Source organism: Arabidopsis thaliana, chromosome 3 (assembly GCF_000001735.4).
Source record: "Arabidopsis thaliana chromosome 3, partial sequence".
In the NCBI taxonomy this organism is placed as follows: Eukaryota; Viridiplantae; Streptophyta; class Magnoliopsida; order Brassicales; family Brassicaceae; genus Arabidopsis; species Arabidopsis thaliana.
In genome coordinates, this window is record NC_003074.8 from 19,184,237 (window position 1) to 19,210,889 (window position 26,653).

At 37.2% G+C, this 26,653-nt stretch overlaps 8 protein-coding genes and 1 non-coding gene across 15 annotated transcripts; 3 read left to right on the plus strand and 6 right to left on the minus strand.

Annotated features, from left to right (window-relative positions):
* The first annotated feature begins 689 nt into the window (after positions 1-689).
* AT3G51720 (WEB family protein (DUF827)) lies at positions 690-2,424 on the plus strand. Its single transcript, NM_115031.2, has 2 exons — positions 690-1,023; positions 1,200-2,424. Exons 1-2 carry the CDS (start codon positions 883-885, stop codon positions 2,280-2,282), a joined length of 1,224 nt encoding a protein of 407 aa, NP_190740.1. The 5' UTR covers positions 690-882; the 3' UTR covers positions 2,283-2,424.
* A 5-nt stretch (positions 2,425-2,429) lies between these two features.
* Positions 2,430-4,497, plus strand: AT3G51730 (saposin B domain-containing protein). Its single transcript, NM_115032.3, has 6 exons — positions 2,430-2,627; positions 2,729-2,824; positions 3,055-3,203; positions 3,320-3,517; positions 3,821-3,880; positions 4,057-4,497. Exons 2-6 carry the CDS (start codon positions 2,734-2,736, stop codon positions 4,198-4,200), a joined length of 642 nt encoding a protein of 213 aa, NP_190741.1. The 5' UTR covers positions 2,430-2,627; positions 2,729-2,733; the 3' UTR covers positions 4,201-4,497.
* Positions 4,498-4,607: 110 nt separating this feature from the next.
* Positions 4,608-7,925, plus strand: IMK2 (inflorescence meristem receptor-like kinase 2). The gene is made up of 2 exons (NM_115033.4): positions 4,608-6,884; positions 6,969-7,925. The coding sequence occupies exons 1-2, from the start codon at positions 5,012-5,014 to the stop codon at positions 7,604-7,606; spliced, it is 2,511 nt and encodes an 836-aa protein (NP_190742.1). The 5' UTR covers positions 4,608-5,011; the 3' UTR covers positions 7,607-7,925.
* Positions 7,926-8,154: 229 nt separating this feature from the next.
* AT3G00890 lies at positions 8,155-11,106 on the minus strand. Its single transcript, NR_143880.1, has 3 exons — positions 10,882-11,106; positions 10,226-10,273; positions 8,155-8,485 (listed from the first exon to the last, which is right to left on the minus strand). It is a non-coding gene; the product is annotated as an uncharacterized misc_RNA (transcript).
* A 1,019-nt stretch (positions 11,107-12,125) lies between these two features.
* On the minus strand, positions 12,126-13,120 carry AT3G51750 (uncharacterized protein). 3 transcript variants are annotated; one of them, NM_001203128.1, is made up of 3 exons: positions 12,798-13,120; positions 12,383-12,528; positions 12,126-12,310 (listed from the first exon to the last, which is right to left on the minus strand). In NM_001203128.1, the coding sequence occupies exons 1-2, from the start codon at positions 13,069-13,071 to the stop codon at positions 12,470-12,472; spliced, it is 333 nt and encodes a 110-aa protein (NP_001190057.1). In that variant the 5' UTR covers positions 13,072-13,120; the 3' UTR covers positions 12,126-12,310; positions 12,383-12,469. The 3 variants fall into 3 exon arrangements, with proteins under 3 accessions (NP_001190057.1, NP_974412.1, NP_190743.1); NM_202683.1 differs by having other exon boundaries at positions 12,267-12,525; positions 12,798-13,098; NM_115034.3 differs by having other exon boundaries at positions 12,267-12,528; positions 12,798-13,098.
* Positions 13,101-15,280, minus strand: AT3G51760 (hypothetical protein (DUF688)). 4 transcript variants are annotated; one of them, NM_001125349.1, is made up of 3 exons: positions 14,924-15,262; positions 14,295-14,838; positions 13,101-13,413 (listed from the first exon to the last, which is right to left on the minus strand). In NM_001125349.1, exons 1-2 carry the CDS (start codon positions 15,167-15,169, stop codon positions 14,305-14,307), a joined length of 780 nt encoding a protein of 259 aa, NP_001118821.1. In that variant the 5' UTR covers positions 15,170-15,262; the 3' UTR covers positions 13,101-13,413; positions 14,295-14,304. The 4 variants fall into 4 exon arrangements, with proteins under 4 accessions (NP_001118821.1, NP_001319726.1, NP_001190059.1 ...); NM_001339532.1 differs by lacking the exon at positions 13,101-13,413 and adding an exon at positions 13,530-13,589 and having other exon boundaries at positions 13,970-14,838; positions 14,924-15,280; NM_001203130.1 differs by lacking the exon at positions 13,101-13,413 and adding an exon at positions 13,530-13,589 and having other exon boundaries at positions 13,963-14,838; positions 14,924-15,270.
* A 233-nt stretch (positions 15,281-15,513) lies between these two features.
* Positions 15,514-20,228, minus strand: ETO1 (tetratricopeptide repeat (TPR)-containing protein). 2 transcript variants are annotated; one of them, NM_001035762.6, is made up of 5 exons: positions 19,854-20,228; positions 17,712-19,762; positions 17,313-17,604; positions 16,715-17,024; positions 15,514-16,318 (listed from the first exon to the last, which is right to left on the minus strand). In NM_001035762.6, exons 2-5 carry the CDS (start codon positions 19,760-19,762, stop codon positions 16,092-16,094), a joined length of 2,880 nt encoding a protein of 959 aa, NP_001030839.5. In that variant the 5' UTR covers positions 19,854-20,228; the 3' UTR covers positions 15,514-16,091. The 2 variants fall into 2 exon arrangements, with proteins under 2 accessions (NP_001030839.5, NP_190745.6); NM_115036.7 differs by having other exon boundaries at positions 15,545-16,318; positions 17,712-19,756.
* A 2,303-nt stretch (positions 20,229-22,531) lies between these two features.
* On the minus strand, positions 22,532-24,412 carry BAG4 (BCL-2-associated athanogene 4). The gene is made up of 4 exons (NM_115037.8): positions 23,735-24,412; positions 23,303-23,559; positions 23,079-23,225; positions 22,532-22,990 (listed from the first exon to the last, which is right to left on the minus strand). The coding sequence occupies exons 1-4, from the start codon at positions 23,940-23,942 to the stop codon at positions 22,793-22,795; spliced, it is 810 nt and encodes a 269-aa protein (NP_190746.2). The 5' UTR covers positions 23,943-24,412; the 3' UTR covers positions 22,532-22,792.
* An 866-nt stretch (positions 24,413-25,278) lies between these two features.
* On the minus strand, positions 25,279-26,613 carry G1 (transmembrane protein G1P-related 1). Its single transcript, NM_115038.3, has one exon. It carries the CDS (start codon positions 26,425-26,427, stop codon positions 25,657-25,659), a length of 771 nt encoding a protein of 256 aa, NP_190747.1. The 5' UTR covers positions 26,428-26,613; the 3' UTR covers positions 25,279-25,656.
* Between the last annotated feature and the right edge of the window lie 40 nt (positions 26,614-26,653).

The following is a 26,653-nucleotide window of genomic DNA, read 5'->3' on the forward strand; positions in this document are numbered from 1 at the left end:
ATTCGTTGGGGATAAGAAACCAATTTCTTAGAGTTTTATGATTTTTCTACTAACCTTTGTTTAGCTAAAATATTTTTGCTATTCAATCATATTTCACTATTCATCTAACATATATGTCAAAACTCAATTATTTCATGTAAAACAGAAGAAGAAAAAAAAACACTGTTTTTCCACATTTCTACTGTTAGGTTAGGTATGGGATATATAGAATTTAGGGCTCATGGATTTATGGTATGAATACCAGTGTAGAATTGTACGCACTAGTCGCAATTCGCAAAGCAGACCAAGGCACGTCCAACGGTTAGTTGAAATAGTGTCATTTTAAAAACTGAGACTTTCACTATGTGGCCCTTCTTTATGACCGTTAGTGATCCCCACCACAAACTCCATCATTGACGCAGCTAACTCCGGCACAACTCCCTCTATAATCCAACGGTCCAAATACTCTTTCACTTTTCTCCAAATAAAGTTATATTTCTAATCACATTTCTATTTCTAGATTAGAAGACAATTGAGAAAACGACTACAAGTTCACACTTTTTTATTGAATCCAACGGTCCAAAGATTCTTTCACAAATACTTTGAATTTACTTGAATCAATTAATCTCACTTGCTATAATGATAAGATATTCACCTCCCTCTTATAAGATAACAAAATTAGATTTTATAAAAAGTGCTTAAACTATAAATAAAGACAAAACTAGTAACTGAGAAGGCAACGGACACTTGTAGCTTTATGCAACTTTAATTATTCCCTACATGAGAAAAAGACCGTTGCGATAATATAAAGTCTTCGTTCACACACAATCTCGAAGAAAACAACAACAGTTTTGATCACTCTGTCTCTCTTACTCTATCTTCTTCCCAAGTTCTTGTCTTTTGATGGCCGAAACCCTAGAACCCTCCCTCGTCGGGGAAATCGACACTTCTGCGCCTTTCGAGTCCGTGAGAGAAGCCGCCACTCGCTTTGGTGGATTTGGTTTCTGGAAACCTTCTTCCCTTAACATCTCCGAAGCTTCTCAGGTCTTATTTCTCTCCTTCTCCCTCAAAGTCTCTGTCTTTCTCACTGATTTTTGTCCATTTCTTTGCTTTTGGGGTTTTAGTTGAAATGGGTTTTTAGATTCATCAATTTCTAGATAGATCTTGTCTTTAGTTGTTTCTTGTGATTATGATGCGAAATTTCGAATCTTTGGTTGCAGAACGAAGTTGGTATGGTTTTGAAAGCGAGTGAGTTAGAGAAGGAACTGATTGAGAAAGAAGGAGAAACTTTGAAGGTGTTGAAGTCACTTGAGTCGACCAAAGCCATTGTTGAAGAGCTCAAATCAAAGATACAGAACAAGGAGGATAAAGAAAATTGTGACATGAATGTTTTCAAGGAATTGAACCAAGCAAAGATGAATCTGTGCAAGACGACAAAAGATTTGGCTGCTATTCGCGTGTCTGTTGGGTTACTAAACAAGAGATTGGAAGAGGAAAGAGCTGCACTTGAGAAGACACGAGAGAGACTAAACTCTGAGAATGCAGCTGAAATGTCCATGGAGATTCAGAGACTAAGTTATGAAGCTAAGGAATTTAGTAGAACAGGAGAGAATGTTCGGTATGCGGTTAATAAAGCTGTGGCTGAGATTGAACAAACGAGAAACAAGATTGAAGCTGCTGAGATGCGTTTGATCGCTGCTAGAAAGATGAAGGAAGCTGCTAGAGCGGCTGAAGCAGTTGCAATCGCTGAAATCAAGGCGGTTACAAGAAGAGGAAGAAGGAGAAGAAGAGGAGGAAATGGTGAGGAGACTATGCAGGAGGAGATTCTTGAGACGATTGATGAAACAGCAAGAGAAATCAGAAGCAGTAGGAGGACACTTGAAGAAGGTTTGGCCAAAATGGAAGCAGAAGAAGGAAATTGGTGGTGGACAGAACAGAGGAGGAGATCATCATGTTCGGCTAAGTTCAAGAACCCTCCTTATATGATGGATGTAAAAGGTCTGAATATGATGATGAATGGTGATGGGACATCATCCTCAGTTGCTGTCTTGAAACCAACAATGTCTATTGGGCAGATACTTAGTAGGAAACTACTTCTTGCTGATGAGTCAGCGATGATGATGAATGGGAGAGTTTCGTTGGGTCAGATTCTTGGAAAGACTAACTTTGGAGATAGAGAGAAGGAAAAAAGGTTCAATGGGAAGAGGAAGCGGTTCGGATTCGCAAACTTGTCTGTGATGTTAAATAAAGAGAGTAAGAAGAAGAATAAGAAGAAGAAGATAGCTTTGAACTTAAGTTGTTAAAAGAGTGATTGAAATGGTCTAATCTTTACATTAGGACTTGTTGTTTGTGTGTTATCTATTTGTTTTCGATGTGTTTATTGGTGTATGCTAAATATTGAAATGAGATGTGATTTGTTATATCTTTATGCTTATTCCAAAGTCCAAACTAATTGCATATTCGAAGATAATAGCCACATGTATGAGATGACGTGGTTGGATAATAGCTTGTAGTGTTAAAATACCTCATTTGACCTTTCGACATTCATACGCAATCGACTCATTCCACGGATCTGCTTACTCATTGATTCTCGATAAATTGTTCTTCTCCCACAGACACCAGATTCTACCAATCATTTGCTCGAAAAGGTAAAATCTTTCTCTACAATTTCGGTTGAATCTTTTGATAACTCGATATATCTCTTGTAAAGACTCTTGCTTGAATCTTCTGATCTTTTTTTCTTTATCAGGAATCATGGGTCTTAAAGCTGGAACCTTTGTGCTTCTCTTGTTGGGTTTGATCTTGGTCTCTGACGCTAGATCTTTCGTTGACTCCACCATCTCAGGTAAGATATTAGACAAAATTTAGAATTCATGGTTGATTCTAGAGGCTTGCTCTTTAGGGGTAAAGTTTGATACTTTTGATGAAATAGTTTGTTCTTATGGCTGGAGATGATGAGGTAGTTTTATATTTCAACACACAAGTTCCCCCAAAACTAAAAGAATGGCTCAGACTCAGATAATCTTATTTGAGTAGAAGTTTTAAGACTTTTCAGCTTTACTTTTGTCCGTGTAGAGAAAGTTTCCAACAAGGAAGACGTTTGCACTCTGTGTGAGGAATATGTTACTGATGCTCTCAGCTACCTTGAGAAAAATGTCACACAAGCGGAGATCATCGAAGATCTTCATGATCGGTGTTCCCAATTGCGCGGATATTCGCAGCAGGTTCTCTCATTTTGCTGATGCTGAACCTTACACTCTCTATATTTTTGCTTTAGACTGTTTGTTTTGTTAATATATCAAATGTGCTGAATAAATAGTATGTTTTTGAATTGATGCAGTGCATAAGTTTGGTGGATTACTATGTTCCTCTTTTCTTCTTACAACTAGAGTCGTTTCAACCTCATTATTTCTGCAAGAGGATGAATCTTTGTGGCAAAGTTGTAGCTCTTGTCGAAGAAGCTCGTCAGGACAGTTGCGGTGTATGCCACAGGACTGTTTCAGAGATTCTCATCAAACTACAAGATCCTGACACACAGGTTAGTGATAACTACAAGATCATGACTTTATCTCTCTTCTGTCAGTGTATTTGTCATTTATGCATTCAGTCTCATAGACTCATAGCACCTAATTAAGTCATAAGAGTACCCACAATCACAGTCCAAACTGATATGCCCTCGTGTAGTTGTGTTTGCGTTGTTATTATGTTCAACGATTACGCCAACTGATAAAAGTGTTTAACTATCAGGGATCTTTGTAAACAATCCTCGTGAAGACTTTCTTTCTATCTTATATTGATGATGAGTTTTATATACTGACTTTGTTTTCTCTTGATTATCTAGCTGGATATCGTTGAACTGCTTATCAAGGGATGCAAATCGCTCAAGAACTACGAGAAGAAGGTTAAAATGATCAACTCAAATCCATAACATTGCCTTCACGTGTTTACAAATTAACCATTTCATTCTGCTTTCTCTGTTGGTGTTCTTCTCGAACTTTTGCAACGCATCTGCATGATCACATAGCAGTTAGCGTACGCTTTTCTGATATTATGGTGTTGTGTCTTGTGTTATTACAGTGCAAGACGTTGGTGTTTGAATATGGACCTCTGATACTCGTAAATGCAGAGGAATTCCTAGTGAAAAACGACGTCTGCACACTCTTGCGCGCATGCCCCCCTGAGAAATCGGTTCTAAGGCAGCCGGAGTTGGCTGATTCTTGAATGTTCAAAACGTTGCTATAACAGGATTTTAATTCCTTATGGGTTATACAAGTAGGAACACGAGCTGCTCCATGAGAATGGTTGCAGACTTTGTGTAGTGTCTATATGTATGGATTCAAACACATCCTCCAAAATGTCCCTTTGCCTTTGTGTAAATAATGATCGCTACAACAATTGTACCTCTACTATGATATCACTGTATTCTATTTGAGGTTTGTTACATTTTATATGAATGATATTAGTGTAGTTTGCCACACGTTTGAAGGATTTCTCAAAAAAAATTACATATTATTACCACGAATATATCTAGTGTGCCGCACGATTGGTACTAGGACTGACGTGGCCAAAAGTGTCAAGATTTGACCAAGTCATATAAAGATTAGTGAATTCCATTGAAATAATTATTTTGATGCCCCAACGAGTCTCGAGACATTTTTAGTAATAATGAATGATTAAAAACGGTCGAAATAACTTTATAGCCGTTGGTCTTGGTCATGTTTCTCTCGCTTACCGTTTTTTTGGCGCAGGACCAAGAAGTAAAAACTAGCCGTTACCCTTACAATAAACATAAACTAAACTCTTGTCTTTGTCTTCTTCCTCCTCACTCCAACCATAATTAGTCTTTTGCTACAACACTCACTCACTCACTTATTTCCATTACCTCTCTCACTAAAAATCAAACTTTTCTCTGTCTCACTCTCTCCAAAAACAGAGGAAGGAGAACAAACCAAGAACTCAAGCTCCCCTGCTCTTCTCATCTTTCTTCTTCGTTTTCTATTTTCTTTCTTCTTTATTCTTTGATTCTTTTGAAATGAATCATCTTTACAAAAACCCATTTCGCATTTATGAAATTAGTTTCCATTTCTGCGCGAGTCTACTCTTGTGTTTCTTACTCTTCTCTGCTCAAGCTGTTGCAGGTGGTGGAGGTGGTGGTCACTCTTGGGATGGAATCGTGGTGACTCAGGCGAACTATCAGGCACTCCAAGCTATCAAACACGAACTCATTGACTTCACCGGAGTTCTCAAAAGCTGGAACAACTCTGCCTCCTCTCAAGTTTGCTCCGGCTGGGCTGGAATCAAATGCCTCCGAGGTCAAGTGGTCGCCATTCAGCTCCCTTGGAAGGGACTTGGCGGTACTATCTCTGAGAAGATTGGACAGCTTGGAAGTCTCAGAAAACTTAGCCTCCACAACAATGTTATCGCCGGTTCGGTTCCTCGTTCCCTTGGCTACCTCAAGAGCCTCCGTGGAGTCTATCTCTTCAACAATCGTCTCTCGGGTTCCATCCCAGTCTCACTGGGTAACTGCCCTCTTCTCCAGAATCTTGATCTCAGCAGTAACCAGCTAACTGGAGCCATCCCGCCTAGCCTTACTGAATCCACGAGGCTCTATAGGCTCAATCTCAGCTTCAATTCACTTTCCGGTCCCCTTCCGGTTAGTGTAGCCAGATCATATACCCTCACTTTTCTTGATCTTCAGCATAACAACCTATCTGGTTCGATACCTGACTTTTTCGTCAATGGCTCCCACCCTCTCAAAACGCTGAATCTTGACCACAATCGCTTCTCTGGAGCTGTTCCAGTGTCTCTCTGCAAGCATAGTCTGTTGGAAGAGGTTTCTATAAGCCATAACCAGCTCTCAGGTTCTATTCCCAGAGAATGTGGAGGTCTTCCACACCTCCAGAGCCTGGATTTCTCTTACAATTCAATCAACGGAACCATCCCAGACAGTTTCTCCAACCTTTCATCTCTAGTTTCACTAAATCTCGAAAGCAACCACCTCAAAGGCCCAATCCCAGATGCCATTGATAGACTTCACAACCTGACAGAGCTTAACCTGAAGAGAAACAAGATCAATGGGCCAATCCCAGAAACAATAGGGAACATATCTGGAATCAAAAAGCTTGATCTGTCAGAAAACAACTTCACAGGTCCAATCCCGCTCTCACTAGTCCACCTGGCGAAGCTTTCTTCATTCAACGTCTCCTACAACACCCTCTCTGGTCCTGTTCCACCTGTCCTCTCCAAGAAGTTCAACTCAAGCTCTTTCTTGGGCAACATCCAGCTTTGTGGCTACAGCTCCTCAAATCCATGCCCTGCTCCTGATCACCACCATCCCCTCACCCTTTCACCTACCTCATCACAAGAACCAAGAAAACACCACCACAGAAAACTCTCAGTGAAAGACGTAATCCTAATCGCCATCGGAGCTCTTCTAGCCATCCTCCTTCTACTATGCTGCATACTCCTCTGCTGCCTGATCAAGAAACGCGCCGCCTTGAAACAAAAAGATGGAAAGGACAAGACCTCAGAGAAGACAGTATCAGCAGGTGTCGCAGGAACAGCATCAGCAGGAGGTGAAATGGGAGGCAAGCTAGTCCATTTCGATGGTCCGTTCGTGTTCACCGCCGATGATCTGCTCTGTGCCACAGCTGAGATCATGGGGAAAAGTACATATGGCACAGCATACAAGGCCACATTAGAAGACGGCAATGAAGTCGCTGTGAAGCGTCTGAGAGAGAAAACAACAAAAGGAGTCAAAGAATTCGAAGGAGAAGTCACAGCTTTAGGCAAGATTCGTCATCAGAATCTTCTTGCACTAAGAGCTTACTACTTAGGACCTAAAGGAGAGAAGCTTCTCGTCTTTGATTACATGTCTAAAGGAAGCCTCTCTGCATTTCTTCACGGTAAGTAAAATCAAAGCAAAACTCTAACTTTGGATTTGATAAAGTTGACATTTTTATTGATCTCTGACATTTTGAATTTAACAGCTCGAGGACCAGAAACCCTAATTCCGTGGGAAACAAGAATGAAGATAGCAAAAGGAATCAGTCGTGGTTTAGCTCACCTTCACAGCAACGAGAACATGATCCATGAGAATCTCACAGCAAGCAACATTCTCCTCGACGAACAAACCAACGCACACATCGCCGATTACGGTCTCTCAAGACTCATGACCGCCGCCGCAGCAACAAACGTAATCGCAACCGCAGGAACATTAGGATACAGAGCACCGGAGTTTTCGAAAATCAAAAATGCAAGCGCTAAGACCGATGTCTACAGCTTAGGAATCATCATATTGGAGCTTTTGACTGGGAAATCTCCAGGAGAGCCGACGAATGGGATGGATTTGCCACAATGGGTAGCTTCGATTGTGAAAGAAGAGTGGACTAATGAAGTTTTTGATTTGGAGCTGATGAGAGAGACACAAAGCGTTGGTGATGAGCTTTTGAATACTTTGAAATTGGCTTTACATTGTGTTGATCCGTCGCCGGCGGCGAGGCCAGAAGCTAATCAGGTGGTGGAGCAGTTGGAGGAGATTAGGCCGGAGACTGAAGTGGAGACGGAGACGACGCCGTTTGGATCTGGTGGTGAAGGAGGTAAAGATTTAGGGTCAAATGAGGAGTAAAGGAAAGTTTTGGGGTTTATGTGAAAGAGAATAAAGAAGAAGGGACCGATATACAAATACCACATTTATATTTTCATTGTTTATTCTTTGATTCAGGTAATTTGTAGATAAAAATGGTTTGAAGTTTGGGCTAGTAATGTAATGTAATTTGATTATTCATTCTTTTTTGGTTGAAGAAGTAATACGAGAATTGATTTGGACCTTACTTATTTTCTGTGCTGTAGTATTATTCAGTTGTTTTTGGTTAAAAGGAGAGAAGAACATGTTACCAAACTTCAACGACATTCATACACCACCATTTTTCTAGAGAGTAAGTGGTAAATAAAGAAAATGATGGAACAAATATAACAGTGAACGAAATAAATTGTGATTATGGATGCTCAAAAAAGAGATTATATTTGGATCTAAACCCAAAACTTGTTGGTTTTAAATCAAGATGAAAGAGAAGAAAGAAATAATAGTTAAGAGATCACAAAAATGACTTTTTAGATATAAGTAGAATAGAAATCAAAAGTACCTTTTACAAAAGTCTTTTCTAAGCCATTTCACCATTGTTTCTTCAGTAACACAATTATTATAAAAATAATCCAAAACGCCAATAGTTCGATATACAAATTTATGGGTTGAAACAACATATCCATTGAAAACGGCGACGTTTAGTCTTAGTTTCAGGCAAGATCTTGGCTTCAGATTCGAGTTGAGTCATGGTTTTAACTACGATTTCGAGTTCAGCCTCAGTCTCAGTCATGTTGGGGTTGTGGTCATCTTGTGAAGCACAAAAATGAACATCAAACATCTCCCACAACTTAAAGAGGTGGGCAGGCCTCGGCTCATCCAACACTAATTTGTTGAAAATTCCCATTAAGACATCACTTTTCCCTGAAATATATTAAGTAAGTAAACACATTATTATTACCATATATATTAAGTATTGGAAAAAATAAAATCTAAGTAAATTGGAAGCCGAGTCATTCTGTACATGAATTCAAAAAAAAATTTGTTCATTGATGTGATAACTATAGAAAAATATTAAAGTAGAAATTATCTCACATCAAAAGTCGAGAAAATTTCCAAGTAATATAAAAGTATATTACACTTTTCTACTTTTGAATTAACGAGCATGTCTAATATTTCGATTGTGGTATCATCTATAGATGTCTAGTCCTACAAACTTCACCTTTCAGATTTTCAATCATCAACGTTAGGATGGGGGAAGGGTAATGTATAAAAGTATAAATTGTCCCACATCAAAAGTTGATATATTAGAGTATAAATCAAAAACTGTTTGGCAAATTATTATGTTGTATACTACATAACAAGATTTTTCAAAAACTGGATCCTATTCTGATTTAGTATTACGTTAACGATTATGTACATTAAAAACTGTTTTGTTTATGTTAATTAGAAGGTTCTAAGCCAAGACTCATAAATCCTCTAAATCTGAACCAATTTTAATAATGGACTCGTACCAGCTGTCACTCAATACTACAGAGTACTAGAGGTCAGTAAACAACATATATAGTATGTTATCAACTTTGTAGTTGTATCATTTGGTATAAGAGGCATGTTGTTTTATTCGTATTACCATAAGATATTAGTGTTTCGATGATTGACCTAATTGTGGCAAGATGTTATAACCGATATGACCTAACTGTCATATATTTGGCCGAAGTTATATGACAGTTAGGGTATATATATACAGTTTTGATGTATTATGGTAATACCGTAATAGTTATTTGGTGAATATATATTTCATATTATATTCTACAATAGAGCATTCACTATGTGAAATAGTCAATACTAGAGATGTACATATTGGAGAAATTTGGTTTAGCATAAGGCCAGAGTCAAATTTCTACTCAAGATATGCTTTTCAAATGGAGACTTTTGGCTGTACACACATGTTTGATATGTGGTTTGGAAAAGGAAACAAGGAACCACCTCATCTTCAATTGTGTTTTATCTTATAAAGTTGTGGTCACTGCAAGGCTACACACCTCTACACAGCTCCATTATCTTATAACTATATCTTATATAAGTTGTCTTAATCTTCTATTTGATCACAAAGCGGACTATCCTTATAGGATAAAAGAACCTAAGAACCTCTATTTATGTAATATGTAAGGAAAAAAACAAAGATTTAGTGATGGATATACTTTTCCTCCTTACTTTATCTTAAAATAAGTAGACTGAAACTGGAGAAACAAGGTTTCAGATCAAAAATTTATGAGTAGAAAGATGATCGTTATCATCTACAAAGATAATTTCATTCTTGGGAAATCTTCTATAATACTTGTATGTTACATATATTTTTACACCCTCTAACCAATGCAGTCTCGTCTTGATTTCTGAAACTTTCTTTTTTCAACGACATTCAGTATGCAGACTTGAATTCATGACACATCAACGATAGTAGCACAAATCGAGAAGTCACTTGTCTTGGTCTAATTTTGTACTTACGAACTAAAATTCACATAAAAACGAAACCCTAACTATGACATCTTAAGCCCTAAAATATAAATCATTAATTCGATAAATCTATTGATTAAATTTTTATCTCAATAAATTATATTTTAAATATGTTTAACTCTTATTAAAGATTAAGGGCGGCGAAATTACCGTAATGTTTTGAAAAAATACAGGTTGAACCGTCAATCATCGCCAATTCTGTTAAGAATAAAACAATATATCATAAGTCATCCATGATCCATATATATTAGGCATATGAGCAGCATCGTTTTGGTCCCATGGGTAAAAAAAACTGGAATATATAAATCTTTCTATAATACATAAACTTAATTACTAGACCCACTCGTTCTTTTGGTCATTTTTTAGATCATTTCAGTTTTGACCCTGAAAGTTATGATCTTTTTTCTTGTTTAATTTATTGTCAGTAAACATAAATCTTTGGACCAGTGCACTTTTGCTCATCCCACTTGGGTCGAGCATGTCGTAAGATTAATGTATGTAAAAACAAAAGTTTGGCTAAGTGTTTTTCTATATATATATTTTTCTTGTTTCTTATATTTTTATCTAAAATTCTTCTTAAGTAACCATTTTATACTTTCATATCTTTTAAAGTCAAATTTTATAATCTTGTAAGATTTTTTTTTTGTTCATCACATCTACAGTTACATAAGAAACAGGTAATTCAATATCAGGGAAAAACTATCCCAATATTTCAGTTTTTGATATTTTATAATAAATTGAATACATAGCTTTTATCAGGATATTTTTGTTTTATCAAACTGCAAATACCGGGGAAAAAAAATTACCTCTATTTTCGGTTGTGCTTTCATGATCTTTTGGCTCCTTAGGATGTATCTTTCTCACCAATGATCTAAAGATTCTACGGATCCCCCAATTGTTTTCTTTTGCACTTCCCATCTTATCTTTCTCGTTGACAAAAGAAAAAAGTATCATGTGAATTGTTCTTTGAAATCAAATCTTAGTATTGAACTTGAAAAAAAAATCTGCAACTAAACACAACTCTTATCTGTTTAAATGTATGGAGACAACCACCTATTTTAATGTGCATATTTTTCTTTAACAAAAATTGGTAATGTACATATATTCCATTCAATTTATTTTTTCCATTCAATTTTTTCTTAAATTTAATATTTGATTATGTATATATTTAAGGCACCGGATTATATTCCTTTAAAGGATTGTTTATTAAAGAGATGTAAGGACATACGTAAGCATTGTCTAAATGTGAATATGGATATAAAAGTGAGGAAGATTTGTTCTATTTGTAGACTGTAGTGACAGGGGTTGTTACACTGTCATTTCCATTTATAATTACTTTTCATTTTTCTAAGAGCATTCTATAATATTGCATATAAACCATATATAGATGCTTATCCTATCTAACTTCTTAAAACTACTAAAGAAATTCTTAAATCTTCCATTTTTTCTTTCATAATAAATATTTCTAAATTTGTAATCATAAAATTTATTATTTAGATTGTTTTCTTTATATTAGACTATCTTTTCCTAAATTTATTTTCATATGTAATATATATATATATATATATATATATTAATGCTTTAATATTTCAAAAATAGTATAATATATTAATCTAGATTTTAGCGGACCCATAATCCTCAAAACAAAATCTTATACAAATTTAAAATACACTACTTACATATATACTTGTTAGTTATTGATACTTTTCGAAGTAAACTACATTACTTCAACATCCGAATATGCGGGAACAAAAATGTCCAACTCTTGACCTATAACGACTTATTTTCACTAGGAGAAATAATCAGACTTCGGATTTCGGAACCACCACATATTTCTATAAACCTGTCAATTTCATACAACTTGGTGAGAGGAACCATATAGATCTTTGTCCAATGTCCAAATAAGCCAAAATCATCTTTAATTTTTATAGACTCTAGAAACAACTGCATAATTTTTACTATTTACTTTAGTATATATCTCTGGTTACGTGATTGTTATGCTTTACAAAATGATGTACAATATGAGATGTGTTTGTGAGACATAGCTTCAAGAAAACAAAACATTTTATTCATTCCTCTGTTAACAATTACTCTCACGTTACTTGTTCCATGTTTGCCTTCAGTCACAACATGAAAGCATTGTTATAGTTATTCTCTATTACCCTTTCATCATTAGTTTTTTTTTTGTTTTGGTTATACATAAAAGGGATGGGAAAATATTGAACAAAAATAAATCTGACTATAAATAACATATCATATTTAAAACAAAGAGCTGAGCAAATAGACAAAACAAGACTTTAAATTCACAAAAAAAAAAAAAAAAATAACACAAAACACATAAAAAAAGTCCCGTGGAGATAACAATCAAAGAGATGGTTGTCGTTTAAGTCTCCTTCAGTCAATCGCCGAGTGGATCAAAATGGCTGCCTCGTCTGTTGTTGGAGCTACGTCTTCTGCGTTTAGGGAACATAAGTCAATGTAGTAGTGTATAATATAATTAAGCCATTAGATTTAATACAAGTCCACCACATCTTAACACTATCTTCGTAAGATTTACCACTAAATTTAACCTTCGAAGCGTCTAACTAATCCAACTAATCTCAAGAGCGAACATTCTCTTTGCCCAAAAAACACTGGGACAGATCGAAGGTTAACACTAAATGGAAAAATCCGAGATTATTGCAAATTTACGCCTTTAACACTAAAATCGAGAGCACCGTACCTGGCAGATGAGAAATAATCTTCTCTAAGATTCCAACACTTGGGCTCTCTTGTTCCTTCTCATCTTCATCTTCACATAGAGATTTCTGAATGTTTTCACTAGATTTTCCCTCTACTGTTGTTGTTGTACAATCCATAAAATTGGATATCAGATTGTTCAAAATCCCACCTTTAGCTCCTTTCTCGTCTTCTTCTTCTTCTTGTTTATCTTTGTTCTTTTCTACGACTTCTTTTGGACACATGAGCTTCTCTGCTTCTGGAACGTCTTCTTCCATATCTCCTTCCTTTTTGTTTCTTTCCTTACCATTGGTTCCAAAAATATAATACAGTGTAATAATGCTCTAATATTGTCTTAGGCAAACAATGAGATAATATTAATATTTAATTATGTAAAGTTATACTAATACGTAATTAGTCGGTAGAAATTAGAAAATCTAGAAAAGAACGTGACACGTCCACTGATACCGACAAGCGGTCATGTGGTTTTTACACGTACCTCGTAACTTGTTGTTGTACCATATACTTCATTACACGTGTCTGCTAAACTGTCTAAAAAAGCATTTTCACATTCTTGGTCTGATTCTCACGGATCCACGCGTCCCTTTATTCGAATAGATCTGAATTTGTGCAATTTTACCAATTTTCAAGTGTACTTCTTTTGTCGCAACCATTTTCCAATATATTTTTTTTATGTATATAGCAACTAGTCATAATGTTTTTTGCCCCAAGGAAAAAAAAAGTCATTATTTTATTTATATATTGCAGCTAGCCACTATTATTTAACAAAAAAAAACTAGCATTAGTATGTGTTTTACTTTTTACTTTTTTAGAGAGGTAGGATTTCTTAGGAAAAAGAAATGAAAAGAAGAATTAGGATTTAATCTTTAAAAAAATTGTCATGTTGCTCAGCAGATTTGGTACCCAAAGCTAAAGCCCATCACAATGGGCCACTCTGTATTGTCAAGTTTCATCTCTTTGCAATCTCAGATTTCTTTCCTAATTTTTGCAAAAATTTGCTTAGTTTTCTCTTTCAAGAAATTCAGACAAAAGGCAAAGTCATTTGTTAAGGTTTTTTTTTTTGTTTAATTTTATTTTACATTACAAATATAGAAAAAGATCTTCAGATAGTTACACTTGCACATCTTATCAAATCATTCAACTTTAACAAAATACAAAGAAAAAAAAAAAAAAAAAAATCCATCAATCAAATTGAACCAATCTGCAAGCCTAATCTATTATAAGAAAACATGAAATCTGGAAAAACAATTCTTAGGTCAAAAAAATTTCAAAACATAAATTGTGGATGATATATAGTAAAATACATACTACATAATTGTTTTAGAGCTAGCTGCATCAATTTTGGCTATAAGCCTTGTCTTTGTACATGCTTTTTTTTTAGTGTGTTATTATTAACCACCGCATTTTACAAGAAACCAAAAAAGGGGTGTCACACAACAATATATCATATATATAGTCTAAATACTGTAATAACAAGTACCTGAATTCATCTAGTTATCTTTTGTAATAAACTTGGGTTGCAAGTGGACGTGTGAAGATGGAGAAAAGGCGTTTTTGACGCCACAGATTCTATGCTTAGTGCTCCAAGGCAGCAATACATGTAATCCACAAGCTTTTGGTGAAAAACAAGACTGTCTCACCGTTTCACCACTCAAATAAGAGAGCTTCTTCTTCCTCCTTTGGCTAGCCGCTGATGTCACGGCTGCTAGAGCCGCTGCATCCGGTAGAAACCGCTCTATTATGTAACTCGGTGACATATCTTCGCTTCGCTCTGTGCTCTCCATTGTTAAGTACCCGTTTGAGTCACCTCCTACGCTGCTTCTATCATCATCTGATTCTGAAACGCTATCTTTTGGGAGTTCGACCATGTCTATAGCTTGCGTGAGAGACAAGACATCGACCGCGTCTTGGTTGGTTTGATGGAAATATTCCTGATTGTTGCGTTTCTTCATATGCAACAATTTAGCTGGTGTTAAACTCTCACTTGCGTCATCAAGATCATCATTTTTACCAGTAACTTGCACCTGTGATGTGGAAAGAATGACAAAACGAATTGGTTATGAATGGATTGAAAAACCTAAAACCGGAAAACAGAGAAAAATACGTAACCTTCAGTCTTCCAGGAGGTAGTTTGAGCCGGGGCGTTTCAGATTCAGCGTCATTTTTCAAATGAGACGAGTTCTTGGGCATCCCGGGAGCGGTTTCCCAGCAAAATGGAACAGAAGCTTCCGGAAACTGGCCCGGAAGCTTCTCTTGGGTGACATGGCGCTTCGTCGACAAGAATGGAGCATTGAAGTTCAATCTTCGGGATCGGTTAATATCCATCATTTCTTCAACCGTAAGATACAAAATCATCTGAGTGGGAAGGGTATGTTCTTGTTTGCGACCCAAAGAAGGCAAAATTGTGAGTTTGGGAGAGATCTTTGTTGTGTTGACACTCTTCTTTTCTAGTTTGTTAGCTGAAAGTTGAAATTTAATGAGAAGTTGTTGAAAGTTTGAAACTTTCTCGTGTATGCAAAACCGATATTTGTGGCCTCTTTATTGTGTTCACAGGTCAGGAGAGCTTTGGAAAAAGTTGAGTTTCCAATCCAACCATGTGGTGATAAAATCGATCATGAAACCAAACAAGAACTCAAACCCAAATCTAGAAGTAAGGAGATGATTTCCTCATCAAGTGATAAAAAAGAATGTTGAAATATTGAGGATACTCTTGGTGAAACATGTTGAAATGTAAGAAGAATGAATAGTTTCTTTGTTTTCTTGTTTCAGGAGGATAAAAAACAAATCCCCGGATGCTTTTGGAGAATCAATACAAGAAACATGTAAAAAAAAAAAAGGTGAAGAAGTTACAGATACAATTTTACATAATTCCAGTGATGAAAAAAATAAATAAAAAGAAAGAAGCAATAATACATCTAGAAATAGGACAGAAGAAGAAGTCCAATTTCACCAGAGGTAAGTTCTTCTTCGTGGTTTTCCCTTTTTTTTGTTGGCCAGAAAACGTATTATCTTTAGCAGCAAGAAACACTCTCTGCACTACTTATAAAGTATCCTCTCACCCCCCAATAACCAAAATTATAGAGAAAAAAAAATAATATATAAAAAAGTTTCTATTTACATGGCTATGCTTGCTTTTTCCCTGGTTCACTCAAACCAAGCTTTCTTTGATTTGCTCCAAGTTCTGTTTTGCACAAGGAAAATGAAACAGTGTAGAAGCCATACCAGGAGGGAAGAAGAGAAATATTTTTGCCCATCAAACCAAATTGATAGTTTTGTTCTACTTTTGGTCGTTTGGTTCACGAGCTTTGTGGTAGAGCTCGAGTGTATCTGCATGACCTGGATCAATACATAATGCTGCTTCACAATCTTTTATAGCAGACGCTCCTTCTCCCATTGAATCATAGAATGCTGCTCGTAGATGTAATAGCTGAAGATCTGGTTTAAATGATATCGCCCTCGAAAGCTCGTCTATGGCTTCACTTTCTTTGTGGTCGTCCATAAGAACTGCAACCAAGAGTTCATGTTAAACAAAGCGAAACTTAAAAAGAAAACTTGATACTCTGGTCTTAGCAAAACTATTTTTCATATTCAAATTCACCAAAACCAAACCAGAGAAACTGCATATCAATTCGGTATAAGTACAGAAGTATATAACACTCGCAGTTCTGTTTCTATCTCCAGAAAGATGATCGAAATCTCATTTCTTTCATGTGTTGGGGTCACAAATTATCATTTCCGTTTTCATCACCACATAAGCTGGGTTCTACGTTTTTCTAACACTTTTATACGTGGGAGAATCCCTCAGAAAGGATCAGCCATTGTTGTCTTGTTTCTGGCATCCAATTATAAACAACAGACAAAAGGAGGATAAACAAGAACTTGGTTGTGTCATTAACATACCTGCGGCTCTGTATCTGTAAGGATAGGTTCGGAGAGGGTCAAGTTGTGTTGCCAGGCAAAGGTCGCTCTGAGCCATCTCGCGGTCACAATATTCAGAGCGCTTCTCATATGCCGACGCATTGTTCTGAGCCTTCTCTATTAGCTTTGTCATTTCATCATAAGCAGCTTTCCGTTGGTTTTTCAGGTGATAAACACGTGCAAGACCTTGGTGAGCTCGTGTATGCTTGATGGTGAGCGCGTTTGTGTAGCAATCAGCTGCAAGATCCAGCTTTTCACAATCCACGTATACGCTCCCCAGGTTGTTCAATGCCTGCAAGCAAATACACCAAACGGGAGTTCATGATATTGAATGTCATATGATTTAGTAGGATAACCTTTTGACCAAATATACTAAACGGTTTTTAAGAGAGTTGGCTCCTGAGATGCGACCACATTCCACTATCAACAAGTTATTCCAGGCACCAAGAACAAAAAGTTTTACATTGGGATTCTGATACTATGGCAGTCTGAAGGATGATCCAACAAACCCTCTAGAAAAGGAATTGACTTATTGAGAAATTGAATTACATAAATGAAAACTGTTGAACTCTTTACTTACTTGTCCCTTACGGAGACCATCTGAGGGGCACTTAAGCGCTTCTTGAAGGAGCTGAATCACATAATTAGAGGAGTCCGGGTCAAGCGTAGAGTCTGCAAGGGCGTAAGCTTTGAGGAAAAACGCTTCAAACGACCTTTGGATGGAAATGGATTCCTCCGCTTTGGCAAGGGCTTCCTCGCGGTGGCCTGTATCATACAGTATCCATCCTTCATACACAAGTCTCTCATGCTCCGACTTTGAATGGTTTCGAGCCAGCCTTAGACTACGCATTGCTGCCTTTTGACAATTGAGCCTGTCAGTATACAACCAGCACTTGTTAAAATCACTTACAGTCTAAAACAACATGCACCACAAGAAAAAAAATTCATTGAGAAGCGGAAAGAGAGGTTTAGATTATACCGTAGGAGAAGAAGAGACTGTCTGAACCGTAAAAGACTCTTCCCTGGATCATTTGCAAGCATATGATGAACAACTGCTAGAGATCCAATATCATCCACAGAAGACCAACGATCATACAGCTGCATCCAGCAATCAGCCTGGCTCCACTGCTGGGCTAGCGGACGGAGCAACTCCACCATATGATCACCATGGATTTTCCAGTTAAACATCATAAAATTTGGCTCCAATGTCAAAAGCGCCCGAATATCTTTCAAAGCACCCTCGTAATCCTCCATACCTATAGAAATCCATGCCCTCATCTCTAGACAGTCAGGAGAGGCCTTGAATCCAAGAATCTTGTTCAGTTCTGCGATTGCAGCTCCAAACTGGTTTTCTTCCACCAAAGCCACTGCCCTGAACTTGTAGGGGAATGTCAAAGTAGGGTCAAACTCGGTAGCTGTATCCAAATCAAGCAGCTTTTCTTTACCACTGCAATACAAGGACCTTTCCTGGTGCATCCACCCAGTAGCCTTGTGATCCGAAATCAAGGAATTGATGATCTTATAAGCCGAGTACCTGTGGTCACGCTTAAACTTAGTCCTGGCAACACCCACGAGAGAGTAAAGATGGCCAGCCTCAACCGCTGCGTTAAACCATCTCTGAGCATCCTTATATTCTTTTCTCTCTAGCATCACCACTCCTAATTGGTGATACGCAAGCTGTTTCTCCCAACTATCCACCGCACATTCAACCAGACGTTCTAAGAGCATCACAGTTGTGTTAGATTTCATATCATCTTCCATCGCAATCTGGCTCAAGAAGAAGTACAATGTAAAAGAAGCATGGCCAAGAGACGCCAGTCTTTCCCGTCCCTCGGCGCTGCAGAAAATCTTTATAACATTCGGATTATGCATAGAGCTAGGCAATTCCCTGAGAAAAACCTGAAGACAAGCTGCCACCAGAAGATACGCAGCCTCTTCTAATCCGTACTCAATCAACAACATTGCCTCATCCAGAGAATTAACAAGATGTGCCAAATGCGAATCACAAGCGGATTTCAATTCATCGCAGCAGAACCGATTTGCAAGCTTAAGAAGCTCCAAGACAACATTAGGAGGGAAGTTATCTAACCTGTTGGTCCTGCTGAAAATCTCTGCAGCTCTCATCCCTTCAACAGAGATTCCATTCTGCGTAAAATTGATCGTGGCTCGTTTCATTTCTCTAAACCCACCGTATAACATCGCCTTGAAAGGTCTGGACAAAGACGCGATTTTGTACCTCACACAACGAACCTCTTCATCACCAATACAAAATGACATATCATAGTCTACTTCTTGAGAAGTAGAACATTCATCTTCATTCATCATCTCTGATCTAGAAGCTCCAGAGCAAACACATGGATCATAAACAGATTCAGGATCATAACCAGAAACAAGAGTAGCCTTTGGACATTCCAAATTCCTGCCACAACAATCCATAGAAGTCGTTCCAATCAACTCATCCTCCCTCCTCTCGAACCTAAGCCACGAGGCTAACACGACTTTCGCGTGAACATCCACCGCATGTTGCCTAGACGACCGGAGACTCCGCCGGAACAGTTTCGGATCAGAAATGCCCCGGAAGATAGCGCATTGCTCTAAATAAGCCCCAGATTTCTCAAACTGAGAACAATTCTCAATCCTACGATAAACTTGAGCCATCTTCTCAACCAAATCAACGAATTTCAAGCAAGGATCGATTTGAGGTTCAAGCAGATCCGTAACAGGAAGTCCACAAGGGAGAAGAAACTCGGGAGAAACGACAGCGTTTGGTTGAGTAGGAGGAGGATAAGTCCGGCTTGATTTAGATCGGACAGAATTAACACGAAGATGATCTGAAAGATGTTGTAAAAGCTTATCCCCAACACCTCCGGTGCCACCGCCGCTACCACCACCACCACCACCACCGCTGCTGCTATTACCAGGAGGAGGAGGCGGAGTAGGAGCTGATGGGTTAAGAGCGTAAACTTGTGTACCTTTACAACCTTCAGCAAGCTTCAAACTTCGCATTGTTGTGAAGAGATTATGCTGCATCTTCAAATCAAAAACAACCAATAAAAATTTCAAATTTATCCAAAGATCTGGGTCAATACCAAAAACAAGATTTACAAATTTGTTCCGTCACCTTAAAAACAATTCCGAGGATTGGATCACGGAGCCAATCCACCAAAAGGAGGTCTGTCCCTTTAACCAATAAAAATCGTTTCTTTTTTTTTTCAAATAAAGTTTCTCAACGAAGGTCTTGTTCTTCGTCTTCTTCTTCTTCTCGGAAATGGTGTTTTTGCACTGTAAGTTTCATCGATCCGGTTCGTTTTTTTTTTTGGGTTGATGGCACTAATTTTACGAATCTTCCCGTAAAAATAGAGAGATGGTAATTGGAGGAAGAATCTTCCTCCGCTCGATCTCTCTTTCAATCTCTCTCTCAGTTTTCGTTTATTGTTTTTCTTTTTCTTTTTTATTACCAATCTGTTTTTCAGAGAGAAGTCATGCGTACTTCTAATAATGCAAAATTAAAATTTTATTACTATATGTGTTTGTTTGTGGTATCTTTTTTTTAATTCAGGTTTTTTTTATTTATCTTTGCCTTTTTTATTTTTGTCCTCTTGTTAGTTTTTGTGGAAAGTAGTAATTTGCTTAGTTTATTTATTTCCCTTTAAAGGCTTAAATTAATCCTCTTCTAACGTTATCAACTGCCATTTTTTTTATTTCTTAGATTTTCGCGGCACTTTTTACAATCTCCAAAAAGGTTGAAAAAAATTAATTAAACATTTATGTGAAAGTAATGGCCTTTAATTTTACTTTGACAGTTTATTGATCCCCCCCCCCCCACTTTTTACTTTAGCATGCTTCTATGTTACATTTGTTTCCCTTTTTTCTATTTGTTTAAGTCTAATATGTGTATGCTTACTTTTCTTTTAACCATTTTCTCTGGCTGAATTTTAACTTTTACTTTTGGGTGCCTTGAAACAGTGCCAACATTCATATCTATTGTAGCTTGAAGAAGAGTGGATTCCATCATTTTTTGGTATTTATTTATTGTCTTCCCTTTTGACAAGATTGGTTGTAATTAATCTGTTATTTTATTATATTTTCATTATAAAAACACCAAATGACACATTTTTATATTTTTGCTAACTCACAAATCAGAAAGAAAGTGTTACTAGTAAAATATTATATCTTTCCATTGCGGTTTCATAACTGTTAACTACTATAGTGTATAAATGTTGTAAATGATAAAAAAAAATATTTCAATTTTTCCGCATAAACTAGAGACGAGTCTAATTTTGATAAAAAAAAATCAATAATAAACAAAATATTGGATTCATAATTTTGCAATTTTAATTAAATAAACTACCATGATAAATGGTTTTTGTTCTCTTAGCCATGCATATTAACTTTTATTAGAAATATGTTCACTAATCAATGACTGTCTCCATGGATTAACTTGTTTTTATATATTGAAAGGTTGGTTCTTCATGGATTTTTTTTTGGATAAAATGTGAATTATATTACCAAAAGGAAACAGGTTATTTACAAAGCTGGGGGCAAGGAGCTTTTATGGTAAAAAAAATTAAAAAGCCGTAGATAACTATTACATAGAAACTGAAACTAGTTGAGTTTGCTAAGCATGGGAGAACCATTGGGATAGTAGACGTGTGCAGCCGAGGCGGAAACGTCTTGCTAGAAGTATGTTCTTCATGGATTTGACACTCAAGTGAAGCGAGCTGAGCTGAGTTATTGGAACCTCATGAACGAAAATTACTCTTAACAACATCAAAAATTTGACAAAAAAAATGTTTCAGTTAGTCCATCGATTAAGCTTAAAATAATCTGCTAATATTATCAGTTATTTCGTTGGTAATTTGAATATAAAAATCCTGAATCACTCATCTCTTAGAATCTGTCAAAACTATATTCCGCTTGACCAAAATAAATTCTAGTTTTACTACTATTTGGCCAGTTTAAATTACGCAAAAAAAAACAACGTCCATAGATCTGTCAGAATCTTTCATAAACAATATTTATGCAGAGATTCGTCGTTATCATTTATATTCATAAGTATTAAGTACCTTTCAAATGTTGAGGCTGCCACATACCGGTTGTGCGTGACACAATTATACATTGCTGATATTTTCTCGCAAATCCAATTATGTTTACCGATACAAAGCGTAAGAAATCATCACAGAATAGAATATAAATTAAAATTAAAATATTATCTGACAGAACATAATAAATGGTCGAGAAAATAATAAATAATAATATGTGCTGTTAGATAGCCGGCAAATGGCTTTTGCCACCCACATTGAACGGCGAAGTCATGTCAACACGTTTTACTGTTAATTTTTTTTGTTATATAAATAAATGGTTAAGGAAGTAATCGTAATTAAATCTCTGCTAAGCTATGATTAAGTCTAATCACTGCTGAGTGGATTATTAGTTTATGTGATGGCACAAGAATGTTATTATATAGATTAAATATAATTCCATGGAACATATAATTGAGAATGAAACGTATGGTCATGTGGGTGAGACAGCTAAGAATGTCTTCTAGTTTTTGGGTAAGAATGTATTTTTTATCCAAAAAGCACGGATCGTACTCTTGAAATGAAACTAACCTTAACTTTGCATTATTTGGCTTGTAGTGTGTACTTCTCAGTTTGAGGCAATCTTCCCTCGAAGCTGTAGTTTATAAGGATTGAAACATGTAACAGTAAACATAAATCATTTTTGCAACACTATCGCTATCATCAAATTGAACTTGAGCTCCCGATTACTAGAACATGGAAACACATATGCAAAAGTGTCTCCAAAACTCGTAGCCATAATCTTTAGTACTACGACATAAGCCAATTAGGCACGACAGAGACTGAGAGACATCAAAGACTATTCCCAGGGATTATTCCAACATAACGTACAGAGATGTAGATTTCCGATACTATATATAATATATCTATACATTAGAAGATAAAGACGATGGTCGTTTTCCAATATTTAACAATAATCAAAAAGATAAACAGTTTCAATAAGCATTTTTTTCCAAGGCAACGTAGCAGTACTAAAATGTCAGTCAAATTTCTCCCAATCTTGAGTTACATTGGCCGAAGGCGAAGCTGGCGGAGGAGGGTTCAAGCTTCCGACACCGTTTCCGAACGATTCCCACTCAGTGCTTACAGCTGCAGCTTTGCTCTGATCCACAAACGGATTTGAACATCTTGCCTTCAACTTATCCACAGCCTCCTGCAAGTTTTGGATTCTACGTACCTGCCAACACAAACCACAACTCATATATCTTCCAACTCTATTAACACTCTTACCGTGTAAACATGCTTAACAAAGCAAGAAAACTAACCTCAGCCTTACGCTGTACTTTAGCGTCCCCTTCAGCCTCAATGCCATCCAATTTGAGCAGCTGCCTCATAAGAAGCTCTGCAGCCATGTCAAACTCCCGCACCGCAACTTGCGTCCCTCCATTCACAGCAACTTCTAAAGCAACAACCTAATTACCAAAAAAAACTAGCTTAAGCACAATCCTTCCGTCATCTCCAAAAGAAATACAGGCTTATAAAAACTCACTCTATCCGAGAGCTTATCGACCTCTCCTGTAACCGCGTTAACAGCAGCAATAGCTTTTTCCATCTCTTTAGTTACCACAGGAGGCTGTTGTTCCACTCTCTTATTCGTATCCTCAACAACAACAACAAGCTTAGACGCATCCTTAACACCAGCAGCTTGCAATTGTTCAGCATCATCTCTCTCAACTCCTCTGAACAAGATCTTCAATTCACTAGCTTCCAATCCAGTTTTCTGAACAAGAGCTTTCTTCACATCCCCTAGTTATCACATTCGAGCTTAAACATATCAATCTTCAACTACACTAACACAACTTCAACAAAAACTAAATAGAGCAAGAAAAATTTCATAATGAATCACGCTAAATTCTCTCAGGCTTCGATTATTTGGAATTTTCAGGCGATGGATCAGAAACGGAGCTGAGAGTTTTGTTACCGAAAGTGGCGTGAGCAGAAATATGAAGATCGTGGTGCGATGAGCCATGAGAAACAGTGATTCTGATGGTTTGAGCAAAAGCGGCGGAAGCAGAGTCGGGATCCTGGAGAGGTTTGTGGTCGGAGGAAGCGGCGTCGTCTCTTCGTTGGACGAGCATACCACCAGGTCTCACCTCCCATTCCGATTCTTCGGTTGAATTATGCATCATCGTTTTTCGACAATGAATCGGAGTATGAGATTAAAGTATAAAACCCTTTGGGCCAAAAAAAATTAGGGTTTTCCTTGTCAGGGTATTGATAGACGGATGATGCACACCTCCTCAAAACATACAAATTCTCCTGATAACACACATGTGTTTCAATTGTTATATATTTGTCTTTTTTGGTAATTAGAATTTTTAAGGACTAAATGAACCAAATATTTTCAGAAATTGTAACAATATTTTTTTTCTTCTTAATATAGATGTTTTGGTTTTTCACATATGATGATGATTTGTGAAACGTCAGAAAAAAAAAATCAATAAGTTTAAGATTGCCAAAAATAGGTAACGACTGATTTTGGATCCAGCCAACCGGCCCTGGATGGAATGATTCAGTGTCAATGTATATGTATATAACTCACGCTTTGGCAGGATTTGAGGCAGGATTTGAACAAGCCCAATTTTAGACAGGTCGGCCGAACCGCCACAATGCATATAGTGAGAGATTTAACTTGATATGGTCCCCAACCAAAAGAACTTATAGGCCTAAAATCTGAACTTTCTCTGAACCAAAAAACAAAAACTATCTACGAGGAATATGGAATAATCTAGTTAGTATAGGGCAGCAAGTATAGTAATGGTGATTTGTCCCATATTCAAAATGGACCAAGCACACAATAGCAATCGAATATAGTAGTGACAAATATCGTAATGCTCTTGTTCCATACTTGATAGTCAGTATTTTTGATGACTCAATCATATACCACTCGTTCCATACTTGATAGTCAGTTTTTGTTGACTGAATCATATACCACCCACGATAAATTTGCTATACAATGAGAGACTGATGCATATATAAAGATGCACTTAAAAAAAGCAAAAGCAATAGCGTAACTGCGGAACACTTCAAACTACAGCTACATTAGTAGACTAGTAGTTGGTTATCAACCAACAAGCCTAAGAGAAGTGCCAAAACAGAAGCCAATGCCATGATTCTAGAGGCAAAAACTAGGCACCTAATCGACTCAGAAAGTACAAACTTGAAATCTCCAGGGCCAGAATTGCCTAGTTGAAACATAAGATGCATAAAAGGAATGCATGACCATCTTCAAGATTGTCAACAAGCTCAACCCATATTTATAAAACAACAAAGAAAGAGCTTGGAACCTCCAGAACAACTAAGAGGAAGCTCTGAAAGACCTGTATGTTCAACTCTTTTGGCTATAGTACCTAGTCATGATAAGAATAAGGTCACACAAGCTACAACTTTGGTGATACGTTTACAATTATATACCCACGACCTGATGAAGCTAATAAGATTCACTAGATCAATCTAATCTGTGTGCAGCAACAAAACATAGCTTCTCTAATCTGTGTGCACATCAACAACAAACAAAACATCCAACAACACAATGAATCAAGCAGCATATTTGATCCCTCGTCAAAGTGTTCTTTATTTGATCAACACAACAAGAAAGTAGATTAGCTTATAGCTTTGTGGAATCAAACAAAGCTATTGTATAGTGTATCACATTTCTCCACTTAATTCTCAAATAGACTCAAAAATCAAATCTCTGTTTTCCAGGAATATAACATTCCAATCTTCCTACTCTTTTCCAGAAACTATAATCAAATATAACCTTATAAGATGAACAATACTCACCAAAAGCTCGAACTTGGGGAAAATTTTGATTAACTTAAAAAGAATGAAGTTTATACCAATCTAAGAAGCCGCAACTTCAGCAGCTTGTTCAGTCGCCGCCGCTTCAATAATTTTCTTATTCTTCTCAATCGCCGCCGCAACTTCCTGTGGCATATACTTCTCATCATGCTTAGCCAAAACTTCAGTCGCCGAGAAGAAACAATCGAGGTTCCTAGCTTTCTTCGAAATAGGTTTTGTAGAAACTTCCTTCCTTACTTCATCTGTATACGGCTTAATGAATCCTTCAACCACAACTGAATGACCTTCCCTAAACAGATCCGGCAAAGATCCTTTATACCTAACCAAAATATCAGTGATCAGATCAGTGATCACAAACTCCATCTCCTGTGACGCCGCCGGCTGCGCAACGCTACCTTCTAGAACCAAACCACCGAGTCTGAATTTGTTCTTTGTTGGATTCTCTGCGAATTTCTCCATAGCGTCTGATGGCGTTAGGTAGAAGACAAGCTGATCCTGAAATTGGTTAAGGACGATAACTACGAATCCGGCGATGCAGCTGAAGGTTAGCGCGTAGGTCCATAAACGGCGATTCTGCATCTGACGCGCTTTGGCTCCGATATCGATTTTCTTAGGACGTGTTGGACCGCGACGAGCGATGGAGAGAGATCGGAGGAAGGTTAAGGATGATAATCGCGATGGATCTGGTGAGGCGGTGGTCAATGAGTGAAAAATCGGGCAAGGTGGTGATTCGAATGACGATGAGATTTGAGGATTTCGTTGAATTGATCGGAGGATTTGAGAACTTCGACGGAACAATAACCTAGCTGCCATTTTCCGGGAAGATTGATTTTTCCTCGTGGGAATCAATCAAATTCCCGAGAGCGAGAGGTTTATGGGGTTTTCTGGAAAAATGAAAAAGAAGCCACAAGCCGCCCCACTGAAGAACTATGGACCACGTCAAGAACCCTCTCTGTGGTTTAGAGGGTTCAATCACAATTTCTTAAGTGAAATTCTGATTACTATTCGTTACAATCTCAAAATCAACCAATCCAAAAAT